At 42.4% G+C, this 18,026-nt stretch overlaps 1 protein-coding gene and 1 non-coding gene across 2 annotated transcripts in view; both read left to right on the forward strand.

The window, feature by feature from the left end:
* NPSR1 (neuropeptide S receptor 1) overlaps nt 1-18,026 on the forward strand; it is a 156,605-nt gene that overhangs the window by 120,138 nt on the left and 18,441 nt on the right. Inside the window, 2 exon segments of the mRNA XM_067745597.1 lie at nt 5,771-5,972; nt 16,233-16,309. Coding sequence (XP_067601698.1) covers nt 5,771-5,972; nt 16,233-16,309 — 279 coding nt within the window.
* LOC137229618 (U6 spliceosomal RNA) lies at nt 13,542-13,648 on the forward strand. The gene has a single exon (XR_010945774.1). It is a non-coding gene; the product is annotated as a U6 spliceosomal RNA (small nuclear RNA).

Genomic DNA, 18,026 nt, shown 5'->3' on the forward strand with positions numbered 1-18,026 from the left:
GTGTCAACACGCATACCTATCCAAACTAAAGAACACTCCCACTTCTACTTGCTTACTTTGCAGAAAAAAGCACCTTGCTCTCCTTACCCTAAAACCATGGAAATAATTGGAAAGATGTTTTAATTTATAATTATAATAGAAACAAGGAAAACCCTCTTTGATCCAGAGGTAGCAAAGAATCCCTGAAAGAAGGAAGCAGATGGGTCAGAGGGAAGGCTGAAACCACACAACCCACAATACACACAGATGATGCAGCGATATGGCAGAGGTCTTCCTAAATAGATCGTGTAAATGTCCAGAGCAAGAAGGACTCCAGGAAACTGGCAGGATGATTCCTGGAGTACAATGAGGACATTTCATCACAGCACATCTCCCTTCCCACTGCTCTTCCCCTTCCCAGGCGTGCAGGAGGGATGGAGGTCTCTGCTTCCAAGTAGTGGAGATATTGGATTTGGAGAAACAGAGTGGGGCCCTGGGAAGCAATGACAGCTTGGAGGGATGGTGGGTACCTAGTCACAGGACTAATTGTCCATTCCTCCGCCCACAGGCAGAGCCCACTTACTTCTTTGACCCCCAAAAGCAAATAAGAAGCCAACATACTACACTTTCCCAAGCAGGCTGTGAAAATAATAAAATGAAGAACCTAATAGGAAACCTTGCCTACAAAAATGAGGTGCAATCAAATATCACAAAAAATGTGACAAAAGCCAAACTGTGGAAAATAGATAGTACGTTTAAAATACCATTCTGCAGAATTTACAACTAAGGAAGCAAAATTAATAGAGCAAGCAGAACTTTAGAATAAGTAGAATTAATGTCATCAGATACTACTCAATACATCAGGCAGTACTGACACAGATACTTTGAATGGCAACTTAATAATATCTAATAAAATATAAAATGTGCAGCCTTTTGACATAAAAATTCTACTTCTTGGTATCTTCTCTGGACAAATACTCACATGTGTGCATGCACACGCATGTGTTGTGTGTTGCAGCATTGCTTAGAAAGCAGGAATTCAATGCTAACCTTGGTGTCCCTCAATGGAGGAAAGGCTAGCATCCTATGTAGAAGTTTCAGTAGATTAGGTTCATTGAGTGCATACTATGTGCTATTCGTGATTCTAAGTTCTTTACATATGTTAAATACTTTAATCCTCACAACAGCTCTGTGATGTCAATTCTATTATTATTTGCATCTTAATCTGGGCAATTACAATTCAAAGAGTTAAAGTAGTTTGCCCAAGGTCATACAGCTAGTAGGTGCAGAGGCAGGATTTGAACCCAGATGGTCTGGGTTCAGTTTAGGTGTCCTTGATTACTGTCTCTCAGTGAGGAGGTGGCAGAGCCATGGAGAGTAATATGCATTGACATGAAAATATCTACATCATATATTGAGTAATAAAAACAACATACATGCAGTATCATACTGTATGATAACATTATTGTAAAGAAAAACTCAAAACAATGCTAGATATTGTGTACAGAAAGAGAGAGAAGAGTGTGAGAGAATGCAAGAAAATGTGAGGTCTCAGAATAACAAACAACTGCCTGCAAAAATGTACACCAACTAGTCCTCACGTCTGGGGATGGGAGCTGGACTCTCCATAGAGAACACAGGGACTTACATGCCTTTAGGGAAGTTTTATACCAGAAACATATCAGTGTGTTGTGTGCAATTGAAAGTAATTTTAAGATCGAATTTATACCTGTTTCTCAGGCTTTTTTAGGTTGTGTGAGTGTATGAAGGTGTGCAATTCGCACCAAGCTTTCCAGACAGTGTCATGCTCTAGCATCTTCTCCGGCAGAGAAGGATGCAGGGGAGGGCACGAGGGTAAATGGGAGAGACATTTTATGATATATGTATGCAAAAGTGTGATACTCTTACTCAGCCAAACACTTATTTACGTCCTGCAGGCTCTGGGAAGGATTGCATTTGGTGTACAAAAAGACACCCACACCAGAGTATTTCAAGGCTAAAGAAATAGGAGTAAAGTGAACTTAAGTATAAGAAAACATGTGAGGGGTGTCCCAGGACACTTGCTGGAGGTCGAGGCTTTGGGCTCCACAGTCAAGAGGGAAACATGGTCAGTTACATGTCTCACCACCATATTCATTAGATAAAAATTAATCAACTGTTTAGCTTATGGGAAATAGGACTGGTTCTGGGAGATACTGCGCAATATTATAAATCATGTCCTAAATTACAGGAAAGGCAGGAATGAATATTATAGTGTTCTTTAAAAGATGTAAAGCAATTTACTTCCTCACTATAAAATTAATAGACGCTTCATTTAGGGCACTTGGAAAATAATCATCTCTAATAGCTTCAGGGAAAGATGCAAGCTTGGAAACAGAAATTCGCCGTTTTCCCTTCCTCTGCCCAATCCCAACTGAAGTCATAGAAGAAGCCTACAAATAGGAGGAGACCTGCAGCTGGGATGGGAGCCAAGGAAAGACGCCATCCAAAGACCAGAAACTTCAAGGAATTCCCAGCACACAGGGAGCAGATTAAATATTAACAAGGATGCCAAGCCCCCTAGGAAAGCTGCATGGCCTTTCAGGAAGCTGAAAAGATCCGCATGGTGATAGGATGTGGTAGTTGGTGGAACAGGGTGTAAGAAGGTCCAGAGAACCTTGGGCTAGAGTCATCTTGCTGCTCCAGCACGTTAGAATGTAAGGGCAGCTGTGAGGGGCAGGGTTGGGGGTTTATGTGACGGAGCTGAGAGAAGGCGGGAGAAAGAGATTCCAAACAGAGCAGCATAGAAAATGGAGCCAGTGGAAGCCAGGAGGAACTCTCCTGTGGCTGAGCAAGCACATGGCAATGGTAACAAAACCAAGGGAAGGAGAGCAGAAATGGGGGGGCACATTTTTACTGATGTTTTATTGCTTTTTACTAAAGTGGTTATTTCCTAAGCCAGCAACTCCAGAGGAGTTGTCAGTTTTAAAGCTCTTTAGTAAAAATAACTGTGAGAGTAATTAGAAAACCATCAACCCATAATGAAGAGAGATATATAGTGCCAGGTATGAAAATATAATATACAACTTTGATAATTATAACAATATGATACTGGAACCTATCTAAAGCATATAGAATACCAAATCAGTTAGAAAAGAATGAATTTGCCAGTGTATCGTGTTAGAATAGCTGTCTAGCCATTTAAAAAAAATAGATCACTACATGTCACAGTTAATTACAAAGTAAATTCCAATTAGATTGAAAAAGCAAAAATTTTAAACATAAGAGGGTATGGGTATGGGTAAAACGTTCATCATTTTGGTGAGGAAAATATCTTTCTAGGAAAGAAATCTTGCAGTTCTTTAGTAGTCAAAAAGATCATTTCTATATATCTTTCATTTACTTGTCGCTTTGTTTCTTAAAAATTTCTCAAAATTTTTTCATGTCCTTTGCCCACTTTTTCAATTGGTGTGATCTTATTTCTTTGCCAGAGTTCTTTATAAGAAGGATATTAGCCCTTTGCTTGTCATATACAAATATTTCCTATTTGTCATTTTGCTTTTTTTTTTTTTTTTAAGGTACGCGGGCCTCTCACTGTTGTGGCCTCTCCCGTTGCGGAGCACAGGCTCCGGACGTGCAGGCCCAGCGGCCATGGCTCACGGGCCCAGCCACTCCGCGGCATGTGGGATCTTCCCGGGCCGGGGCACAAACCCGTGTCCCCTGCATCGGCAGGCGGACTCTCAATCACTGCGCCACCAGGGAAGCCCTCATTTTGCTTTTTAAGTATGTTTACAATTTATAAATAATTTTAAAATTTTTATTTAGTAAAAACTATTTTTATTTCCCTTATTGTTTCTGCTAATTGAAGAACTGCAAGATTAAATATTTGGATAGGAAATCTTACCAACAAGATAACTAGACTAAGAGGAAAAATCCTCAGTGCTGGGCAACTATAAGGAAAAGGACACTTCTGTACACTTCTAGTGGGAGCCATAAATTGTAGACACTTTGGGGGAAACTTAGCTATATTTGCCCCAATCTTCAGTTTCTAAGAGTTCATCCTAAGGAAATAACCAGAGCAGTGCAAAGAGATGCATATGAATTATTTATAATACAAAATAATTGGAAACAATTTAAATACTCAATACTTTGAAAAATTGGAGTTTAGTCTAACCATGGAAAAATTTTATTTTGTCCGTGTTTTTTATTTTATTTATTTATTTATTGTGGTACGCAGGCCTCTTACCGTTGTGGCCTCTCCCGTTGCGGAGCACAGGCTCCGGACGCGCAGGCTCAGCGGCCATGGCTCATGGGCCCAGCCACTCCACGGCATGTGGGATCTTCCCAGACCGGGGCACGAACACACGTCCCCTGCATCAGCAGGTGGACTCTCAACCACCGCGCCACCAGGGAAACCCATCTACTTATTAATTTTTAAGTTCATTACTACATTGAAGCACTGTTTACCACGTAAGGTGACTGCAGGGGCTTTTAAACTACCTAATTATCACTGACATCAAGGGGCTGAGTTTTCAAACAGGAGCAGAAGAGCTCCCACTCCACTGGATCACTTGATCCATGTACGGTGACGACAGAAAGACCTAAAAAGACTGTATTATAATTCCACCCCAAGGTTCCTGCTTGTTCAGTGTGCCAGTAATATCTGTTTTCTAAATCTTTCTAATAACTCTTTTCAGAGTGACAATTCAGCAAGAACAGAACCCCAGATATTATTCTCCCAAGTATTTGGGATTGAAGATTCTACTAGAGTCCCTAGTTTCTTCTAGAATTGTTCTCACTTCTTATAGCTCCTTGACCACACCCTACACACCTCTCTACGATACCACCAGACTCTACATTTCCCTCCCCACCCAGAAACATGCAACTGCTTTCCAATTTGAAAGTTGGAAGGTAGAGGGAGGTCTCCTGTCCCTGGATGAAGAAGGGCCGCCAAGACCAGTCAGCACAGACAGCACAGCTACAATGGGGATGAAGATGAAGACCTTCAACAACAGCTTAACAGAAAGCATCACATCAAAACAACTCTTTTCAAAAAGCTCTCTCATGTATATTAATTGTCTCTCTCTAGCCCCATCATGACTTCATTAGGTGAGCAAAGTGTGTATTTTTTTTTTAAATCCCACTTTAGAGAAGAACTCAGGCTGAGACTGAGTGATTTGCCCAAGGTCAAAATATCACATCTGAAAGAGCCCAAATCTAGTGTGTAGGGGCTTGGTTTGAATGAACCCTGCTCTCCAGAACCAAGCCCAGTGTTCTTTCTCTGCCTTACAATTCCTTCCTTGTTCCTTCAAATGAAAGAAGTCTACTTAACATTTGGCAAACAGCTTTCAAACACTGTCACAGTGCTTCACAGTGCTAGGTACAAGAGAAGGATGACAGACAGACCAAAGTCCCATCCCTGCCTTTGAGGATGGGCAAGGTACAAGAGACAAGCATTCGCACAGCAACCTATCAAATGTATGTGGTACAAACTGAGCTCCGTAGTACTTTAGGAATGGGTGCATCAACATCTCAATCAAGCAGGTAAATCGGGGAAGCAAAAGAGGAGAAACTGGGGAACACTGACCTTATACCAGGCAGTGTTCCAGCTTCTGTGTAAGCATACTTTTTTTAATCCCTGCATCAGCCTTAGATGCTGGTCCTATTATCCCCTTTTTATGCATGAGGAAACTGAGGCTCTGAGAGTTCCAGAATCCCTCTTCCATCATGATATTTTTTCACACTAGATGCCAAGCGTGCTCCCAAAGGATGTTTCCAGATGCCCAAGCATCCCTCTCTTTTCTCTGAGCAGAAAAGCAGGCCAAGGTCCTCAGCGTGATTGCCTGGAGCTTCTCTTTCCTATTCTCCATTCCCACCCTTATCATATTTGGGAAAAGGAAACTCTCCAATGGTGAAGTGCAGTGCTGGGCCCTGTGACCCGACGACTCCTACCAGACCCCATACATGACCATCGTGGCCTTCCTGGTGTACTTCATCCCCCTGACAATCATCAGGTAAGAGGCCAGCAGGCCAGACCCATACAGGGGCTTTCCCGGTTCACCAACTGCTGCTCTCCTCCCCTATAGGTCACTCATTGCTCCTAGTGTCCTTTGGGGAACGGGCTAGGTGACAAGATTTTATCTAAAGATGCTATGTGCTAAGCTCAACTCCTCCAAAGTGGGACAAAGAGGAGGGAACTAACATTTTCTGAGTATGTGCTGTGGGGCAGGCATTTTACCAGGTGGTTAACATTGATCTCATCAACCACACTACAACTCTGTGAAATAACTATTATCCCCATCTTATAAATGATAAAACTCAAACTCAGAGAGATTAAGTAACTTACCCAACATTACGCAGGATTTAACCCCAGGTTTGTCTGATTCCATATCCTGTTCTTTCTCCTATGTCATGCAACCTTTCAAATATAAGACATAGTACCAGTTTCAGAGATCTTATAATCGAAAAGACAGACAAACTTGAAACAAAACTGAGCAAAAAAATGCAATACACACAAAAATATGTTAGACAATGTACGCGATGAGGTCAAATAATGGCAGGGAACACTTCTTGGAAGCATCCTTTGAAGGAAGAAAGGCTTCAGATAGGAGAAGGGGACGGTGGAGAGAAAGCAGTTTCCCTGGTAACTGGGGGTCAGAGTGCGTATGGTGACAGGAAAGGACAGGCAGGCAGTGCCGATGGAAAGGAAGTTGGCAATAAGCTCTTTCTGGATGGGGTGAGACTCAATTGTGAAGGGCCTTAGGAACCAAGCCATAGTATGTTCCCTTTGTCCTGCAGCCAATGGTGGACCAAAGATGGTCTTTCAACAAAGAAGACCACAACCAGCTGGACAAGGCAGGGTCTCCCTTGGTCACATGGCAGGATCATCTCTGAAAGAGTGGCTCTGCACGGGTGGACGGGATCAGGAATTGCAGGGAGATACCTGGCATGTTGAGTATGTATATGGGTCTTGCTCATCCTGCACCTTCTGAGTGTCCCCAAGCCTGCCATCGAGTGTCACGTAATTCGTCCTGGGCAAAGGAAGATCAGCCTTTGGGTTTCAATAGTATAAATAATGCTGTGATAAAAACCTTTGTACTTAAAATTATTCATGAGTCTCTGATTATTTCCTCAGAACTCATGCTAATAGAATTGCCAGATCACAGATGATGCTCATTTTGAGACTTTTGATGCATCTGCATAAACCGCCCTATTAAAAAATGTGTATTCCTGCCGACAGCAAACAAGAGCTCTCATTTTTCCTCCCCTGACCCAGAGGAAGGTGGTGTCATTTCTTTATTAAGTCTTTGCTGACCACAGAGATTTAAAAAAGTATCTCATTGTTTCAATATGCATTTCTTAGATTAAGTGGTTGCGTATTCTTCAAGTGTTTTCTGACATTATAGGAATCTCTTGTTCTTGCTCTTTGTTCGTCTTTAGTCTCTTAAGATGCTAAAGCTGGAAAAATGTTATCCACCACATAGTCCAGCCCCTAAACTTTTCACGAGTAGACTTAGGGCTAAAAGAAGCAAAATGACTTGCTCTCCATCAGCAGCAGAGGTTGAGCTGGACAGGAGCAGAGTGATTCCCACTGTTAGCCCCTCAGCCTTACTGAGATTGGATATTGTCCAGTCATCTCTGCTGAATCTACAAGTTAACATCTATATTGTATTTCAACTTACTGCTCTCCTCTCCACCAAGCTGAATCTGGGGGGAAGCCTGAAGGGAAGATGAAGGTTATTTAGACAATCAATCAAAGGTAAGTAACAGCCACATTAAAAGAAGCCCATGGAAGAGGAAAGAGGCCAGTTGCAGCGGTAAGAAAGTATTTGGAAAGAAGTGACTCATGACGTCACAGGCAACTGACACATCGATTTCGGTGGCAGCAAATGTCCCAGCTTCTCTCCTGATTAATTTCCCATCAGCTCCTGAAATCAGTCAAAACCCCTGCTCAGCAGGGCGGATGCAGCCATGAACCACAGGCTCCCAACGTGCTGTCTGGCCAAATCCCTCATGCGGGGCTTTCACTGTCTGAAATTTCCCCCATTAATTCGAGCTGCCTCTTCTTCTCCTCCAACTTGCCTACCGCCCAACTTGTGCATTTTTGTAGTGTCTTTGGAAAATGCAAAGTCTAATTTAATGATTAAAGGGGATGATTTCAAAATCCCTCAGCCCTTGTCAGACAAAACAAAGGCCTCAGTAAACCCTGCTCCTTGCTCCTTGCTTCCAGCTGGGGTAGAACCATGAAAATTCAGAGTGACCTTGCTCTGTCTGTCCTTGAGCGTCCCTGAAGCATTTCCTACCTACTCAGTCATCATCTTCCCTCTTCCTCTTCCATGGTCAGGCTTCTGCAGGAGAGAAAGCTTCTCTCTGGGAGATGCAGCATAGCAACTCCCCGCTTCTTGAACCAAGACCAGGCCCAGATGGAGTTTTGTGAAGAATTTGTTTGCCAGCTAGTTGAGGGATAAGTTGCTATAATTTCATCTCTCTCAGAGCTAAAGCTCAACTCTTTTTTTTTGTTGTTGTTTTTCTTAATCACACTTTGTTACCCTGAGCTTGATTCTGTTGCTAGTGACTCTTTCAGATAAGGTTAAATTCTTAATTCCAAGACTGAGTAGACAAAAGAAACAACACAGATAAGGTGTTCATGCTCTTTATTAACCATGCCTCATGCTTTATTGTCCCTCATGCGTGATACATATATACATATATATATACATATATGTACATACATATATATACATATATGTATATATACATATATATGTATATTCTTTCCAAATTGATAGGCAAAAATACATATATACTATTGTTTTAATTCGCATTTCGTTCATCACAGATGAGGTTGAACACATTTTATATGTTCGTTATTATTTTTGTTTTTTAAGTAAATTACCTATTCGTATTCTTTTACCCGTTTTTCTCCATTTTATTTTATTTTCTCTATTCTCTGTCTTTAGAGATATTTTTTATATAAAAACTTTTCCTGTTTTTATATGATTAGGATATTTCCCTAGTTTGTCCCTAGTTTGCCTTTTTATTTTGAATGTGATTTTATTTTGCTTTCAGTTAATAAGAGTGACATAATTAAGGAGAGAAATCATGAATACCTAAATTAGAAAGTCAAATGACTCGATTTAAAAAAAGAATCATAGGAAAGCACTTTGCAAAACTTTATATAAATGCATGTGAAAATATGAATGAAATGTATATGGCTTTTCTGCAATATATAAGCATTTTATATTTTAGTATATTCACATCGACACACAATTTTCTTTACATTTTTTTCATTTCTTTTCTTTCTTAGGAAATTGTCCCTTTCACAAACTTATCTATACTTTAACTTTTTAATGATTTATAATTTTAATTATTTGAAAATAATTTCAGTGTTGAGAGCATGTTAAAAATATCACCTTAAAATATTTGATTTTGATGTTTAATTTGATTTTTATGTAATATGAATTAGAGATCTAAGTTAAATTTTTTTTTTTTTTTTTTTTAGTGCTGGGTCATTTGTTCCAATATCACTTACTGAATGATTTATCTTTTCTCTACGGTATGAAATGGTAATTTTATCATATGCATATTTATATTATAAACGCTCTTATTGTTTCTGAGCTTTCTATTCCCTTCACTTTATTCTGTTTTTATTTTCTCTATTCTCTATCTTTAGAGAATTCTTTATGCAATAACCTTTTTCTTTTTTAATATATTGCAAAAATTTCCCTAGTTTGTCATTTGTTTCTTCACTTTGAATATGGTTTCATTTTGTTTCCAGTTTGTAGTGATTGACATAATTAAGAAAAGGAGAAAACACACAAATAACTAAATTAGTGGTTTTTCTGCCCCTAACACCACATTGTTTTCATTACTGTAGCTTTATATACATTTAATATCTGCTAAGACAGATCGCTGGTCCTTTTCAGATTCCGTGGCTATTCCTGGAGAAGCTGCTCACACACTCTCCTTGCACCCACTACTGCAGCCAGAACAAGCCATCTCTTGTTTCCGGGACACCCCACACTCCTCTCACCCCTGGGCTTTTGTGCACATCATTCCTTATGCCTGAGCACTCCTCCAGTCTCACCCTGCCTTGCTTCTGGCAAAATGATTCACATTCTTTCTGTCTCATTTCAAATACCAAACCCCACACGGAGCTGCCCCTGCCAATCCTAGGCCGCATCCCGCCTCAGTTTGTCCATGTTGCCATTAAGGCTTCACGGGAGAGTCATTGCCTGCTAGTGTGGCTACATTTCTTGAGTACATGGACTCTTGTCTCTTAATCTCTAGACTCCAAACCCAGCACATAACGTACACTTCATAAATGTTTGATTAAATAAACAATGCAGACCTGACTGAAGAACTTCATCAATCAGACAGAAGTGTCATGTCACTCCATCTCTCTCTCTCACTCTCTCACACACACAGACACACACACCCCTAGTATGTACATTTCTGGTTATTTAGTGCCTAGATCAGCTTCTGGCATATGGTAGATACTCCATAAATATATGTGAAAGGAAAGAAGGAAGGAAGAAAGGCAGAGAGGGAGGGAAAGAGAGGAAGGAAGGAGTTGTATTGTCAGTGGCAAACTGTCATGAGAGCGGTGTATGGATAAAGATTTAGCTGTTCTGTCATTAATTAAATCAGGCTGCCAAGACTTGAAACCACAGTGACTGACAATAAAGGCAATACACTGTTTTTCTGGGTCAACACAACTCCTGTTGTTTCAAAATTTACTTGACACAACTGTCTAACTGTTGCTGGGAAAGGTTTTTAGCCCTGGTGTAATTGCTTTACTTTAGCTATGGTTATTTTCTTGCTACCTAATTGATTTCTCATTCTCCTATCATTTTTACTCTGTGAGACAAAGGCAGAGGCTTAAAAGATCCAGAGCCGACAATTGCAAAGGAATAAGAGGAAGAAAGCACGCTTGTCATGGAGTACTGATTTATGTTACACGAAAAAAAAATCCATCTTATTTTGCTTGGGGAAAGGGGAACAGACCGTGGGAAAGCCCCAAGCTGAGGTCAGTACAGTTCTATGGACTACAAGGCCATGGTGGGTAAAAGGGCCCAAGATCCTAGCCAGCACTGTCCATGACGTGAAGTCCAGGGCCAAGGTCGGATGACCCATCGCATCGGTCAAGGAAGTGACATCCTATATATTTTTACCTGAGGGGTGGCAAGAGTTAGGTCTTTTGAAAAAGCCAATATCACTAGCCTGCCAGGTTATGGTAGATGCTTGTGTTTGAATTTCCCATATCCATTCCACTCTAAGCCACCCATGGCAACCCCTCCCCTCGGCATGTGAATGGTTCAGGAACGGCCACGTCATCCAATTCTAGCCAATGAAATGTGAGCTCTCTGAAGAGCTTTTGGAAAGATTTCCCCATTCGAAGCAACAACAGAGTATGAAATGAAAAATAAAAATCTTCCTTCCACTTCTGCCCTGTCCCCCTCCTCAGAAGTAGCACTGTTAAGAATTTCTTATATACCAGCGGTTCCCAACCTTTTTGGCACCAGGCACCAGTTTTGTGGAAGGCAATTTTTCCACGGGCGGGGGTGGGGGGGATGGGGGAATGGGAAGGGAGGGGCTGGTTTGGGCGGAATTGCGAGCGATGGGGAGCGGCAGATGAAGCTTCACTCCCTCACCTGCCGCTCACCTCCTACCGTGTGGCCTGGCTCCTAACAGGTCATGCACCACTACCGGTCCACGGCCCGGTGGTTGGGGACCCCTGCTATATACCCTTCCAGGACTGTTCAATTCATATACCAGCATATACACATGTATAGAAACAAATTATACACGCTTAACAATGTCTGATCTTTAAAAAAAACATGTTAATCAATCATTTTACTTTCCTATTTAGAGCCATTCAGTGGATTTCCATTGTTTCAGGATAAAGTCCAAGACCTCAAACCCTGCACTAAAGGCCATGTGTGATTTGGTTCTTGCCTCACTCTCCATCCTTATCTTAAGGCACACAAGCTGCCTTACTCACCATGCTTCAGCCATGCTGGCCTTCCCTAAGTTCTTCAAATGCACATGATCCCTCCTGTTTCAGCAACTTTGCACATGCTGTTCCCTCTGCCTGAGTGATCATCCTCTTTTGCATTTAAAAAATCAATTTTATCCTTCAGATCTTAGCTGAAATTTCACCTCCTCTGGGAAGGCTTCCATGACCCCCAGAACAAGCCTTCTATTATATACTCTTGTATCTCCCTATATTTTATCTTCATAGCATTAGTATTAGTGAAATTAACTAATAAAGGGGAGAGACGCTTTTGGTCAGGGAGCATCCTTAAGCCCCTGCTAGGAGAAGAGTAAAAAGGACCGTGCTAAGTGAAGCATCAGCTCCCCCTACACCCCCTCCCTATGCTTGGCCTCTAATGAGAACTTCAGAGCACAACTGGACATCATCCTCAGGCCCCAAAATGAGGCAAAGATGCAGGCAGAGATGGAGCCTGTGGCTCCAAGACTGTGATGGGCCTTCAAGTCCCCAGGCCTGTGCTGAGTCCTGCAGCGTTTGTGAAAGGGACACTTTTGGTCTGAGTGGAATGCTCTCCGTGTGTCTTGAGGACAGAGAGAATTTTTGTTCTGTTTCCTGACACTCCTCATACACAATCCAGAAGCAAGACTCAGGAACTGGCCTCAGGCATCCTCTTAAGTACTTAATGCCACTTGAAAGGTCTTCCTCTGGCTTAGACTCCCTCACTCTCCCACCGCCAGGAGCTGCCTTCATGAAGGTAATGAAGGAAAACGGGTCTGTGTCTGGACTGTCTTCCATAAAATCAAGAAATACACCAGCCAGTTGCAGGGAAGAGGTATTTTACTCAATCTTAGTGACCCTTAGGTTTTCAGATTTCTAAGAAACTTGAAGAAAAGCTACAACTGCTGAGGGAGTGGAGATAAAGAAAAGACATGGAAGAAGTTGACCCAAAAGAATGGAGGTGCTATTCCTCAGCTCTGTTTCTGAGAATGGGCTATTTCTAGGTCTGCTTGACCTTTAAGATACAACTGCCATAGACAAAATTCAGCGTGCCTAGTGTTACACCAGCATGGAAGCCCCAAGGAAGGGGGAGCTAACTGTCACTGAGGAACAGAGGCAGCTCAGAAAGGTTTCACAGCAAAGTGATATATAGAGAATGGGCTAAAAAAAAAATACATGTATTTTCAGGAAGAAAGGAAAGCAGACACAGAGAAATGGAAGACCTTGGATCTCACATTCACCCAAAGTCAACCACATGCTAAGCATGGAATCGGGGTTAGGTTAGTTGGTTTCTCCTGTTGCCCACATGGAAAAAATGTGTTGAGAGACAGTGGGGAGGGAGGGAGGCAGGATGATAATCATAGAGATGAAGAAAGCAGAGACAGATTGTGGGAGACTTTGGGTGCCCTGCTTGAGAGACTGGATACCATCTTATAGGAAAGTGGAGGCACTGGAGGGTTTTTAAGCCAGGGAATGATGCTCTGTCCCAGAGCTCCAGTTCTGATGGCGGGAGGTGTGGGCATTCAAGATGCTAGCAGAGTGGAGGTGTTTAGAAGACTATGGCAAATAATCAGGCAAGAGATTATAAGGGGTGCTTGCTTTGTCAGCATGTATACTAAAATTAGAATGATACAGAGAAGATTGGTATGGCCCCTGCATAAGGATGACACATTAATTTGTGAAGTAATGCACACTTCTGTGTTTAATGGGTACAGAGTTTCAGTTGCGGAAGATGAGAAAGTTCTGGGGATGGATGATGGTGATAGCTGCAGAGCAATGTCAGTGTACTTAATGCCACCGAACTATACACTTAAAAATGGATTAAATGGTAAATTTTATGTTTATTTTACCACAATAAAAATATCATCAAAATATCAATATTAAACAAAAAGAGATCATAAGGGTCCGAAGTGATAGTGAAGAGCAGGAACGGAGAGGAGGGTACAGGTGATGGAGACATTTTGAAGGACAGTCCATAGAACTTGTTGATTAATTAGGTGAAAGAAATCAGCAAGAAGAAGGAAATGAATGTATTCAGAGTGCTCTCTGACGCATGACTGTTACACCCTGAGAAGTGGCTGGATTTGGGGAATAAGCTAAAGAGGCATCTTACTTATTAGTTTTCCTGGCTAACAGTAAAGCTGGTACTGGCTTTCCACCTGCCTGACTGATCCTAAGGAGACGAGGTGGGGGTGACTAAAGCCCAAACCCCTAACACATAAAATCTTTCTTAATTTTCCATTGTACATATGGCTGATGGTCAATAAGTATTTGAATTATTGATCAGTTAAGCTCTGGGGTTGCAATTGTAGTACACAATTAATGCTTGATGGTGGTTGTAACCTTTCCTTGTATTTCATTTACCTGGGAAAAAGTTTCCCTGCTCTAACAAATATTCAACTTAGGGTAAAGAATAGACTCATTAGCAGTTTTCTTTCTCATTTTTTCTTTAATGTAGACAAACAATTTCCAGGAAAGTCCCTGGGCAGGTATATGAGAAGGAGTGAGGATGCTCCAAAAAGGCCCCGAGCTTTCCTGGAACACTCAGAGGGGTTCTCTGAGCAGGGGAAAATCAATAAGGAGGGTTTTACCACAGCCATTAATTGAAGTATATTCTAAAGATCATTAAAAGCAATTAGTGCTTTGTCAGCTACTGCAAAATAGAACTCTGATTTTTTTTCAACCAAGTGATTCTCAAGAGGGAAGTTGGTGCAGTTTTAAACTGAAGAAGTGCTTTGTCTCAAAGTTTTTAGTCAAGGTTCTTAATAAATTAGAAATGTCAAATAGCTAATTAAAGGCATGCATGTTTATATTTATCAAAGGGAACAAAGGATACAAAATTTGCTAATGCTTTTGAGTCATTAACACTTTTTTCCCTTTTAGGTACAGATTATATCATGTAAAAGTAGGTGTGATATTATGTGAAAATTGGGGAAGAAAGAGAGGAAAGAAAATGGCATTTATTGAGCCTCTGCTACTTTTCAAGCCCGTGCATAGCACTTTAAATGCTGTCACATTTGATCCCTATAAACCTCTTAAGAGGTTTGTACTACTACCTCGATTTGACAGTCTCAACTGAGGCCCAGTGTCTTAGTGGGTTCGGGCTGCTATAACAAAATATCACAGAGTAGGTGACTTCTAAACAGCACAACTGTATTTCTCACAGTTCTGGAGGCTGGAAGTCTGAGATCAGTACAGTACATCTGAGATCAGTACAGTACATCTGAGATCAGTACAGATCAGATCTGCCAGTACATTTGGGTGAGGGCTGTCCTCCAGGTTGCAGACTTCTCCTTGTGGCCTCACATGGCAGAAGGGTCAAGAAAGTTCTGTGGGGTCTCCTCTTATAAAGGCACTAATCCCATTCATGAGGACTTCACCCTTCTTATGATCTAAGCGCCTCCCAAAGGCCTCACCTCCTTATACCATCACATTGGGGATTAGGATTTCAACATGTAGATTGGGAGAGGAGAGGGACACAAACATTCCTCCTATTTCGCTCAGTGTATTAGCTATGTATTGTTGGGTAACATATTATCATGAACCTGGTGACTTAAAACATATACTTATTATCTCACAGTTTCTGTGGGTCAGGAGTCTGGACAGTTAACTGGGTCCTCTGCTTAGGCAAGGCAGCCATCAAGGTGTCTGCCAAGGCTGGGGTGTCATCAGAGGCTCAACTGAGGAAGGATCTTCCTCCAAGCTCCCCTGGGCTCCTGGCGGAATTGATTTCCTGGGGCTGTAGGACTCACAGCAACTTGCTTTTTCAAAGCTAGGAATACAGAGAGACACTAGCAAGACAGGTGCTACACAACTATGTAATCACAGACATCCCATCACTTTCACCCCAATGCATTGATTAGAAGCAAGTCACAGGTCCAGCCAACACTCAAGGGGAGAGGATGACACAGTGATGTGAACACTAGAGGCGGGAACCATGGAGGCACATGAAAGCCTGTCTAAAATCAAGGTCATGTAACCAGCAAGTAGTAGAGCTGGTTACAAATCTAAATCTTTCTGACCCCAAACCCTGTGTTTTGATTCCAGTCTAAGCTATACCTCTGACCACATGAGTTATCTTGGAGAGATCAGTTAACTTCACCAGGTCCAAGCCTCCTGGCTTAAAAAAAAGAAGGAGCTGCCATCTACTGTGATTCTACAGAGGTGGGCAGACCGTGGTTGAGAGACCCCTGACTCCACACCTCACACTCAGGAAACTCGGAGTGGTCTTCACAGTATGGACCCACCAGACATTTTATAGTATCTTTGGTCCTTTCCGCAGTGTCATCTACGCCATTGTGATCAGAACGATTTGGGTCAAAAGCAAAGCCCATGAGACAGTGATTTCCAGCTGCTCAGGTAAGTCTCTCATCTGCATTACCCAACTCTTAGCTAATTTTGCTTCTGTACAGGTTTTCCTCTAGCAAATGTGAGCTTGGGTTTTATAACAAGCCTGCTCTGTTATATCAGGGCCCAGCTGGCAGGTCAGACCCCCAAAGGCTGTCCCGGGCAGGCTCTGCTTTCTCCATGTGGCTTCCCTAAAAACTGAGGAAGGAGGACTTTGGGCCTGGCCAAGTTGTGCCAGCAGAGTCCTTCGAAGCAGTCTTTGAGCAAGGATCTGAGGGTCACCCTAGTCTGGCAGGTCTGGCAGAGAGGCCTCCTGGAGGACTCTGGGATGAAAAGAGAGGACAGTGCAGGGAGGAAGCCGCACATTCAGCAAAACACGAGGACAAACATTTCTACTTGGCTTACATTCTACAAGAAAACTGCCGTCTATCCACAGAACAGTCCTGGACCCTAGGACAGTCAAGGCATGGTTCATGCCTTCCCCACTGTCCCAGCACACCACCGCACAGCAGAATGAGCCCGAGCCTGCCAGCTACAACCCTTCCCCAAATCCCGCTTCAGCAAACCTTAATGCTGAGCACCGCCTACACAATAGGTGCTGAGACTTGGAACGCCACCCTGCTTCCCAGGCAGACATTGCTGGGCCTCTGAGGACAACCTGGAGAGAACACAGCAAACCAACGTGCCCGAAAGAAAAGAGAAAGTGTTCCTGGGTGTCTAGTTACTTTAATGTGACTAGTTCTGAAGGAGGGGACCAGCTCTCCTCCCATGGAGCTTCCACACCTCCTCCCATTCCATGTACACACACAAACGCACACACTGAAACACCCAGTCTCACATACACACACACACACTTACACGCCCATATGCACACACATATACATACTCACCCACATAAGCTCACACAAGGGCAGCAAGGTATAACACCGATCCCTGGAGTAAGAAGTGCTCGTTTCTGTTCCAGATGTGCCACTAAGAGCTGTGCCACCTTGCAAAGTCATTTAACCTCTCTGGACTCCAAGGGGTTAAAATGAGGGGACAGATTAGATTCTCTCTAAGTCTTCCTCTTTTCAGACTTTCAGCTGTTACCTTTACTGGACGAAGACAGAGCTCGTTTTCCTCCACATCGAAGCTACTTCTTTTAGTGTTACTTAGAGAAAGTTAAGAGGTTCATTATTGAGCACTAATAATCTGTATCCCTTTCCCTAGGAGAATTAGTAGAGATGTATAAGTCTTGGTGTCTTCAGCTGAATTCAGTTCAATTCTGCTGTGTTCCAACACGTGTCAGGAGTGGTCCAAAGGACCAAGAATGCCAAGGAGTAAATAGCATGGATCTTGACTATAGGAAGCCTACAGTCTTGTGCACTGGGTCTCAGCCCTAGCTGCACAAGAGTGTTTCCCAGGGAGCTTTTCAAATGCACCAGTACCCAGAAACTGCTGCCTGAGAGATTCTGATTTACTTCATCTGGGGTGGGGTCTGGGCATCATTACTTTGGAAAAGCTCTTTGGATGATCTTAATGTGGATCCATGGTTGACAGCCTCTGGTCTAATAGGAGACACTGTCACAGGCAGCTGACTTCCACTCTGAGTGACGAGTATAACCCAGAGGTGTTCACAGGCTGCTGGGAAATTTTCTACCCATGAAGAATCTATCATTTGCTTGTGGCTCAGCACAGATCTTTGTGCCTCCCTCATGCTGGTCTAGTCTTTGCACTCTGGTTCTTCTAG

Source organism: Pseudorca crassidens, chromosome 8 (genome assembly GCF_039906515.1).
Source record: "Pseudorca crassidens isolate mPseCra1 chromosome 8, mPseCra1.hap1, whole genome shotgun sequence".
NCBI classification, from domain to species: domain Eukaryota; kingdom Metazoa; phylum Chordata; class Mammalia; order Artiodactyla; family Delphinidae; genus Pseudorca; species Pseudorca crassidens.